The sequence below is a fragment of the Myodes glareolus genome, chromosome 6, assembly GCF_982192425.1.
Source record: "Myodes glareolus chromosome 6, mMyoGla1.1, whole genome shotgun sequence".
Classification (NCBI taxonomy): Eukaryota; Metazoa; Chordata; class Mammalia; order Rodentia; family Cricetidae; genus Myodes; species Myodes glareolus.
The window spans coordinates 90,761,551-90,771,870 of NC_142031.1; the positions used below are offsets into that span (position 1 = coordinate 90,761,551).

Sequence of the window (10,320 nt, forward strand, 5' to 3'; positions counted from 1 at the left end):
CACGCCCCACCCCTCAGGGTCCCGTTTCCTCTCTATCCAGCCCTTAAAACCCGGGGTAGAGGGATGGCGCGTGTCACCTCTGGGGTGCGTTGCAGATACCTCTGCGACGCCAGCTTGAAAGTCTCCCTCAGTCTAGGATTGACTCCAGTTTACCAACTCCTAACCCCCGCCCATCTCAACCGCAGCTCCAACTCCGTGAGAAAGCCCCGACTTTGCAGAACCCCAGGTGCAGTGGAGCTCGGCAAATTTGAGACACTTTTTCCTTCCTTTCCTCCAACCCAATCCAAGTTAAGGTTCTGACTGAGCCAAGAGTGGGTGCTAAAGCAGCGGGCATCAGGTGTCTAGGGCGGGCCTCCAGGTCCCTGGGGACTCTCAGGTTGAAGTCTTGCCGTGGGCAGAGGCTTCAGGCTTCTCCCAGAGCCGGTTGCTCTGCACCGCTGGAAAACCACGCTTCGTCGCAGGTCAGTCTGTCCGCGGAACCACCTTCCTGGGGCCTCTTTAGACCAGTTCTTGAAAGTCAGGGGTCCGGGGTGTTAGGCACTTTAAAAGAAACCTGCCTCTGGGTCTGCCACTGGCGTTTTGTCGGAATTCCGGGGACCGTTAGGCAGCTGGGGACTCAGAAGCTGGCATGTTTCTGCTGGAGGCTGGGTTGGGTATGGAAGGGTAGTCTTAAGCATCTTGTTCAGAATGCCATCCTTGACCGAGGTAGGCACCGCCTCCTCTCTATTCAATAGTCCCATGCTGGGACCCACTCTTTTTTTTTTTTCCTCTCTCTGCACATCTGAGTGTCACATTTTGCCTTTGTGTCCCCAGCATGGCCACCAGCCTTAGCGCAGACAGCCCGCAGCAGCCGAGCCCGCTGTCTACCCAGCAGACCACACTTCTGCTACTCCTCTCGGTCCTGGCCACCGTGCACTTGGTACAGTGGCTGCTGGGACAGTGGCGGCGGAAACCGTGGTCCTCGCCTCCGGGTCCTTTCCCATGGCCACTGATCGGAAACGCGGCGTCTGTGGGCCGGGCGTCGCACCTGTACTTCGCTCGCCTTGCGAGGCGCTATGGTGACGTTTTCCAGATCCGTCTGGGCAGCTGTCCCGTGGTGGTGCTGAATGGCGAGAATGCCATCCACGAAGCCCTGGTGCAGCAGAGCAGCATCTTCGCCGACCGGCCACCCTTCGCCTCTTTCAGCGTGGTGTCTGGCGGCCGCAGCCTGGCATTCGGCCCCTACTGCGAGCGCTGGAAGGCACAGCGACGCGCGGCCTATGGCACGATGCGCGCCTTCTCCACGCGCCACCCGCGCAGCCGCCGCCTCCTTGAGGGCCACGCGCTGTGCGAGGCGCGAGAGTTGGTCGCGGTGCTGGTGCGACGCTGCTCAGGCGGTGCGGTTCTGGATCCGACGCAACCGATCATTGTGGCCGTGGCCAATGTCATGAGCGCCGTGTGCTTCGGCTGCCGTTACAACCACGACGATGCCGAGTTCCTGGAGCTGCTCAGCCATAACGAAGAGTTCGGGCGCACGGTGGGCGCGGGCAGCCTGGTGGACGTGCTGCCTTGGCTGCAGCTCTTCCCTAACCCGGTGCGCACCACCTTCCGCGAGTTCGAACAGCTCAACCGCAACTTCACCAACTTTGTCCTGGACAAGTTCTTCAGGCACCGCGAAAGCCTGGTACCCGGAGCTGCTCCCCGTGACATGATGGACGCCTTCATCCTCTCCGCAGAAAAGAAGGAGGCAGGGGGATCTGGCCACGGTACCTTGGGGCTGGACTTGGAGAACGTGCCGGCCACTATTACGGACATCTTCGGAGCCAGCCAGGACACCCTCTCCACCGCGCTGCTCTGGTTGCTCATCCTTTTTACCAGGTAAAGCCTCCAGGAGGGATGGGTCAGTCCTTGCGCTTTTCTGCTTTGAAAAAGGGCGTGTGGCTAAAAGGTCACTAGCTGGGCGCGGGGTTTGAGGTTTCACCCTGCCCCACCCCCCATTCCTTAAAACTGAGATCTCAGGGAAGATAAGCTCCTACCAACGGGGCCGACTGCGATGCCTTCCCCACCTAGCGTTGCCAGCATCTTTGGCGTTTTCTCTGTCCGTTCCCCCCCCCCCCCCCCCTTGTGACTGGGAACAAATTTATGAAGAGCCCTTTCCCACAAAAACAAGATCTTTATGTCATTTGCGGCAGATCAATCTTGATTCTTCTGTGGCTCAACAAAAACAGAATTGGACCAGTTAAGGAGGCGCAGTAAAATGTTAACTAAACACGGCGGCTCATAGTTGGCATTTCCGAGGCTGTCTAGCCTCGGTCTTAACATCCAGCTACCGGGCAGGGTTTTGTTACTAGGTAAAGGGAGCCAGCGGAGGCAGGTCCTCAGAGGACAACCTGAGAATAAGGTTTACCCGAAGTCGGACGCAAAGAAAATCGGAGCAGGCACTTCTGTGACTGCGACAGCATCTGGAGAGGAGTCTCAGGCACCGGGGCCATCCTAATCTGTGGGCCAGGGCACAGACCTCTACAACCCTGAAAGGTTGCCTGCAACGATTAAGAAGCCTCCCCCGTCCCCCTCTCCCCGGCTGTCAAGTGGTCTAAGCAAATGAATCCTTCGTGAGAATTTGAAGATCACCTATTGTTTACCTGAAATTTTGATTTAGCCTGTATTTTATCTGGAAATCCTACTGCGTTTCTTAACACTTAAGGAATACTGAATATGCGCGCCCCTCCGAGTTTAGCAGGCAGAGTCCGTTTCCTGTTGGGATTTACACAATTCGTATTTCTTTAGATGTTCTGCATCACATTTTTAGTATATTTAAAGTAACTATTTAGTAGTAAAGTCAAATTGTGAAAACATATATTGGAAATATTGCGACCTGGGGGCAAGGGAGGCCGAAACAGAATAAAGGGAATTCAACCCAAGATCAGGAAAAAGGCCTTCTTGGAGTTGGGTCGCCAGGTCTTTCACATTCCAAAATGAGTGTGTACCCTTTTTTTGGAGGGGGGGGGGAATCTGTATTGAACTGTATAAGCAGCTTTTCATGTGTTCCAAAGAAATAAAATAATTTTGGGGTCGTTGCCAATTAAATAAAGATGACATTATTTTTTCTTTTTTGTGAAGAGGCGATATAACCAGAGTGGGCAAGTTACAATGCCTTTTTAAAGTGTGAATTTCACTGGTGCAGCCGGCTGATCCACTGCTATTAGTGTCTGCGTTCACACTACAGGGTGGACTAGTAGCTGTTGGTGGGAGGGTTTGGTCCATGCGGTCAAAATGCTTACCATTTGGCCCTTCACGGGCAGCTTTGGGAAGCTCTGATTTTAGCATCTCTCGGTAAACACCACGTAAACGCTTGTTTTCAGTCGCAGCAGCTGTTCTCTCCACCCCCACTCCTTCCCAGCCTTCCATTTAAACTTCCTCGGCCGTTAGCATTGATTTTAGTATGGTTTTTTCTTTCGAAAAGATTTTTTAAACTTTTATTTATTTTTATATATATGAAGGTTTTGCCTGAGCATATGTCTGAATATCCAGTGCATGCCTGTTGCCTGAAGAGGCCAGGAGGGCGGATCCCTTGGGACTGGAGTTACAGACTCCAGTTAGTTGTCACGTGGGTGCTGGACATTATCTCAGGAAGTCTGCAAGATCAGCTGGTGCCCTTAACGACCAAGGCATCTCTCCAGCCTGGATTTTAATGATTTTAAAGGCTACATAACATCTTGTACTAATATTGTAAATATGTAAAACCAGTTTTGAGCTTTAGCATTAATTGTTGGTTTTGACTGCATTTTAAGTTTTAAGTATTGTTATGATTATATATCATTATACCAATAAGTTATTTTCTGAAAAGAGTCTCCTAGGAATAAATAATTGGGTTTAAAAATGAAGGACCAAGGAATTATTGCCTTATATCGAGTTTACTGTGCACTAAGATTCTGTCTTCCAAAAGAGCTGTTCCAGTATCTATCAGCAATAGTGCAGAAGTAAAATGTGTACCCCATCTGACAAACTGGGGCCCTGCTCTTTAAACTGAGGAAGTACGTCACTTTATCTATCAGGAGACCAATAATTCTTCATAACACAGGAATGATGGGGAGGGGGAGGAAGGATGGGGACAGAGAAAAATATGTAGCTTAATAAAAACAATAAAAAATAAAGTGAAAGAGAATTTATTAAAATTAAAAAAGAAACAGCTACCTGTGAAATTTTCAATTTAATTTATATGCCTTAGTGCCTTTAACTATTAAATAAACTGCACATGTTTCCATGGGGAAAAAAAGGACAATGAATTGCCTAAAGATATGAGGGAAGGAAAAGAGTCTGCTTTCAGGGCAGCATTTTAACTTTTGTGGGCCTGGGGTCCTTTCGCCTGTGTAGACTTCTCTATAAACACATTGAAAAAATACCTTAAGACTACATTGGTATAAAATGCATATGTGAAAAGTGTGTTATGTGGACTTCTACTCATAAGTCCATTTGTTTAGGGCTAAAGGCTTTACAAGAGAGACAAATGTTTTCCCGGTTTCTAAAATGTATTGTGGGCCTAGGCACTGTGCCCAGGACATAAGTAGGTCTGACCACTATCGTGCATTTTTAGACTGTAAAAAACTTAAGAGTTTTATTTTCTCACAATGGGGAATAAATCCTAGGCCATAAGAGGCTTATTACAGAAAAAAAATAAGATTGTTGTTGTTTAACTTGCAATATTAAGTGAGCGAAATTAGCCTGTTTTTTTTTTAATTTCTTTCAGAAATTGTAATTCAGTCAGAGACCTAGATAGTTTGTGGAATTAGAGTAGAATTGCGGTGTGCTGTTAGGTGAAAGGTAAGCTGAACTAATTTTGTTTTCTCTCTCTCTCTCTCTCTCTCTCTCTCTCTCTCTCTCTCTCTCTCTCTCTCTCTCTCTCTCATACTGAAATCCAAACAGATACCCTGATGTGCAGGCCCGGGTGCAGGCTGAGTTGGACCAGGTTGTCGGTAGGGATCGCCTGCCCTGCATGGATGACCAGCCCAACCTGCCTTACGTCATGGCTTTTCTTTATGAATCAATGCGCTTCTCCAGCTTCTTGCCTGTCACCATTCCTCACGCCACCACTGCCAACACCTTTGTCTTAGGCTACTACATCCCCAAGAACACGGTGGTTTTTGTTAACCAGTGGTCTGTGAATCATGACCCAGCGAAGTGGCCCGACCCAGAGAACTTCGATCCAGCCCGATTCCTGAACAAGGACGGCTTCATCAACAAGGAACTAGCCAACAGTGTGATGATTTTTTCGGTGGGCAAACGGCGGTGCATCGGCGAAGAGCTCTCTAAGATGCTGCTGTTTCTCTTTATCTCCATCCTGGCTCACCAGTGCGACTTCAAGGCTAACCAAAACGAACCCTCAAACATGAGTTTCAATTACGGCCTGACCATTAAGCCCAAGTCATTTAAAATCCACGTGTCTCTCAGAGAGTCCATGGCGCTCCTCGATAGCGCTGTTCAAAAGCTGCAAACTGAGGAGGCGCGCCAGTGAGAAGCCAGAGGTAGCAGAGATGTTACAAGAACATCTGACTCATTACCTGGGGAGGGAAATACGGGGTTTATTCTTTCTTCTTCTTCTTTTTTTTTCCAGCTTCATTTTTGGTATCACTTCTCTAAGGGAGCAGAGACTTAAGTGGCCTGAAGGTGAGGCATGTTTACCAATTCATGACTCTTCATGAGCTCATGCTGCCCTTCCTGGAAGTATTTTTTGCGTCAAAGAGTAAAAGCGTCTAAGGATTTTTTTTTTTTTTTTGCAGTTAAACATACACACACATATCAATAGCCGTGCACAACCACCTAACAAAGTATTTCAGTAATTCTGCCTCGTAGGCGGATTTGAAATGGAACCTCTATGTACAGAAATTTACGCCTTCAGAACCTACACTAAACAAAGGTTTAGGATAGACTCAAGACTCAAAGACAAGTGATTTCAATGAAAAATTGTGAAGACCAGAAATTCTCCACCAAAAAACAACTTACTTGAGAAAATACTTTAATTCCTTGGTAGTGGCCCTGGCTGAGGTTTGCTTTTTGCCTGAAGATGTTCCTCCTACTTTAGGATGTACCATAAAGTCAGTTACTCAAAAAGAAATTCATAGTTAATTTAATAATTGTAGCAGGTTTCAGAGATTAATTAATTTAAAGGTAAATTGTTTAGGTGGTAATTTTTTTTTTTTTTTACAAGTTAAAGTTGCATGCCATTTGGCTGCTAAAGTGAGCCGTTCCAGCTGGGAGGAGAAAAGAGATTTGCCAGCCCAGCTTACGCTGTCAAACATGGACTGTAACAAACTGGTCTCAGTAGTAAGTCTCATAAATAAAAACAAACAACAAAAAACCCTAATGTCACCAGACAGTATTCAATGCAAATAAATTTGTTACGTAGTAATTCATAGACATCATATGAATATTATTTGATCATAAAAGTATTTGAATAGTATATTTCTTATGTCGTATTATAAACCAAAAAGTATAATCAGTCGAAATCTGCCCAAGTCCAGGGAATAAGCATGACTAAGTCAATCTGCTTTGACATCAGGAAACCAAGTAACAGATTTTTTTTTCTCATTCAAGGTTCAGACAAGGGACAAATCTCAAAACTAAGTCAGCAAAATATGTTCTTATCTGGTAATTGTTATAATACAGATGCTTCTTTTGGGATTGGCCCCATTAATTTGTTAAAATTCCAAACTCTTGACATACTTCAATTTTAAATGAGCTTAAAATCCACCTTGATTATATCATTTCAGTTGAAGCTAGAGGAAATACGGTCATTATTTCTTTGAAGGTGAGACACCTAACCTTTGTCTGAGGACAAATGCTGAAAAAAAAAAAGGGCCGTGAAATTTCTAGATGTTCTTTATATTGGGCCATACGATAGGAAACTCATTACAACTGGTTTCTCTTTAAATGTTATTATCATTATTATTGTTACTGTTTTTTAAATTGAGTATTAAGGTCTGTAATTTTGTTTGTTTTGCCTTTGGAGGCTGTTTAGTGATTGCATTGTGAACTGGTAGAGATAGCTAAAATCAATCCTTTTATTTAGGATGGTACACTATGAGTAGTTAATTTTTGGTAGAAAGAAGAAATCTAAGGTTTTGGATTATGTAAACAAGTCCAAAACCCTTCAGGAAGGGCTAGAAGAATGGGAAAGGAGGCCCAGGGCTGGTGGGGGTTCCCATTTCCGTTTTCACTGCAATTAGAGGTAACAAAAGAAGCCTGCAGCTCTCCAGAGAATGTGCTGCTTGCTCGGTTTCCTTGGGCTTTTTGGAATTTTCATATCAAAATGACAAAGGAAGGAGTGTGTGATGTGTGGAGAGGGCCAGAGCTGCAAGACAGAGAAAGAATGAGTACGAGGAAAGATGTGTAAATGACTCCCCATTCGCTCCAAATTAATTCACTGAATATAAAATTTGAAGTATGAACATTGAGGAAAAAAATACGTTTGGAGTGGCAGTCCTTAAATTTCAAAAGTATCTAAAGAATTGCCCTAGCCCTATAAAAAACTATAAAATGAACTATAAAAATGTAATATTTATTCAAAATTGTTCATAACAGAACCCCTTGAATTTGGAAAACAGATTGCATCAATATTTCAAAGGCCTTAATTTCAACTACAAAAATCAGATCTATCAAACATTTTTAAAGATTTTTTTTTTTAGTTATCTTAAAAACATGTGCCTCAGTAGGGCTGGGACAGTGATTTGGGCCCCCGCGGCCTCTTCACTCTGAGAAATTCCTAATGGTGAAAGTCGTCATGTACCAATCTGGACCCCTCATTACGTTAACGAGACCCAGATGTTTGTTTTGTGCATGTAGGTACCGTTTCCATCTAAGGCTCTCAGTGAAAGGGAAAGAGGCAGTGTGTGTGTGTGTGTGTGTGTGTGTGTGTGTGTAAGAGAGAATGAGAGAGAGAGAGAGAGAGAGAGAGAGAGAGAGAGAGAGAGAGAGCGCTTTGTTGAATATACTTAGAACTCAGTGAAAGGAAGGAGGTTGCAAACCAGAAACAAGTAAAAATTACCAAATCTGAAGGCTATCGGGATAGATTCCTGGCTTCATCAGGAAGCCTGATTTTATTTCTGCCACAGACGACTTCATCTGCTGAGCCCCACATAAGTCAGAATGTCCACTTCAGGTCAGTGCAGCAGAAGTGTGTGTTTGTTAAACGCCTCACTTGTGTATTAGAGTTCGGACTTCGTCAGACCATTCCTTCCTGCCCCCCCCCCCGCCCCAAAACAAAAGAAGATGCCTTGGGTATGTTTTGTGGATTAATCAACAGAATTCATGCCCCCAGAACTTAGCCTTTACCTGTGAAATGTTACCACACTCTTAATATTTTCACACCTGGGCTGTACTAGATCAAGTCGATACGTCACCATGTATGTTAATTAGTATGTTTTCAGTCGTGACATGATTGTGTGATAATGAGTATATATTACCTGATGACTATAACCCAAGGATAACTTCCTATTTAGCCTCTTCCTGTGTTTTTATACTTTATCGTATATATTCTTAGTGTGTATATAGCTGATACAGTGCACAGTCATAACCAAGACGGATCCTATGCACACAGCATTAACTGATATAGAGCCTTTACTTTTGATGTACTAAAATGTAAAGAGTTCTATTACCAAAACACCATTACCTAAACAATAAAATTCACTTTCATAATTCTGTGAAGTTCCTTTTTATGTTACAGCAAGGTCTAATTGGTCATGTATTTCTACTCTTATGTGCTCTTGCACTGAAACACTGAGGCATGTGGTCCTTGCAGCCCCTACGTGTGTTACTTCACACCTCTCTGTGGTGTGTGCCTGCCTTCAACTTTGTTATACACCCGTGCGCTACTCCCTAATGTAAAGAAAATGCAGCATAAACATTTTGTTTGATCATTCCACACTTTAGCCTGTTTGATCGTTTATTTTTTCCAATTTATTTTTTATTTAACAATTTTTCAACATCCAGTTTTCTTGAGCAAATCCATGGTCTTTACATTATTGAATTTATAAAGACCAACAAAGAGTTAATTATTCCTGGTGGTCAGCCAAGTAAAGTAAGAATTAACGTGCAAATTTGAACGATTGGCTTGAGGTCTTATCATGCTGACCTAATATTTTTGCTTTATCTGGAAAATGTAGGATATCTTTATCCCCTCTTGGCAGCAAGCTGACCCCTGCTCTGAGCACGCCATCCATTCATTTGGAAGATTTATGTCCCTTGGTTAGTAAGAGAAGCTGATGTCCAGTAAAATAGATTGGATGAAAAAACTTCTACAATGTGCTATGTGGACATATTTTTCTGCTGTCTAGTTGGTAAGTTACATGTTGTCACAGGACCCACAGCCAGGGCCTCGCTGTTCCTTTCACACAGGGGTAGGGCCATGCAATGCCTGGGGTCCTTATATCTCCTAGACAATTGCTCCTGTTACTGTGAAAACAGGAAGGGAAGCAGAAAAGCCAAAGTGGCATTCTATGTCACCGATGCTTTGGCAGGGAACATCAGTTTAGCAGCCCAGAAGTAACGGGCTTAAGGAATATTCATTTGTTTTCCAGTTATATGCAAAAAAAAATTCCTGGAAAATGGTCATATCCATTCAGGACAAGGGAAAAAATGTTTTCTGGGGGAAAAATTAAAATCTCAGTGCGGTCAGGTTTTTTTGTTTGTTTGTTTGTTTGTTTAGGGGAGTAAGCTCAATTAATCTAATAGAGTCCAGGCTAGGTGCAGGCGGAAACAAAGGCAGCTTTGGGCGTCGTCCAGGTGTGCTCACCAGGGGCTTCTAAAAGTCATCCTGGCACATAAACCCAGTCCACTCCTCCGTGTACATGTTCCAGAAACTAACTGGCTTTTAGCTTTCTCTTATTTTAGCTCAGGAACCTGGCTTGCTTCTCTTAATTATCCTCAGAAAAGGAGGAAGGAGAAGGAAAACTAAACATGCTCAGATACAGAAACCGTTCTCAGTTGGCATTTTGGATTACGGCATTTGAGGGAGAAGGAGGTGGTTCAGTATGCAAAGGGCTTGCTATGATGGCATGAAGACTGACTTTGGATCCCAGTCCACACACAAAGGCCGGGTGAGGCCGTGCCCATTGTACCACCTTGGTGCTGGGGGGCAGAGATCGGCATAACTCTGGGGACTCATGGGGCCAGTGCAGCTGGAACGGTGCGCTCCGGTTTCAGTCAGGGACCCTGTCTCAAAAAGTAAGGTGGGGAGGTGATTGAAGACATCCCAGTGTCATCCCCTGACCTCCAAATATGCCCCCCAAATCATACAGGTACTTGCACACGCATGACAAAACGCACGGGAAAGCTGTCTATTTTGGA

The 10,320-nt window shown here is 44.7% G+C and overlaps 1 protein-coding gene across 1 annotated transcript; it reads left to right on the top strand.

Moving 5' to 3' along the window:
* Positions 1–814: 814 nt before the first annotated feature.
* Cyp1b1 (cytochrome P450 family 1 subfamily B member 1) lies at positions 815–8,670 on the top strand. Its single transcript, XM_048416198.3, has 2 exons — positions 815–1,857; positions 4,903–8,670. Exons 1-2 carry the CDS (start codon positions 815–817, stop codon positions 5,489–5,491), a joined length of 1,632 nt encoding a protein of 543 aa, XP_048272155.2. The 3' UTR covers positions 5,492–8,670.
* Positions 8,671–10,320: the final 1,650 nt, after the last annotated feature.

What these genes read in the sequence shown, in the direction of transcription:
- Cyp1b1 (XM_048416198.3), top strand. Translation starts at nt 815, where the DNA reads ATGGCCACCAGCCTTAGCGCAGACAGCCCGCAGCAGCCGAGCCCGCTG. An exon ending in TTGCTCATCCTTTTTACCAG is followed by an intron (nt 1,858 to 4,902) that starts GTAAAGCCTCCA and finishes AAATCCAAACAG; the next exon opens with ATACCCTGATGTGCAGGCCC.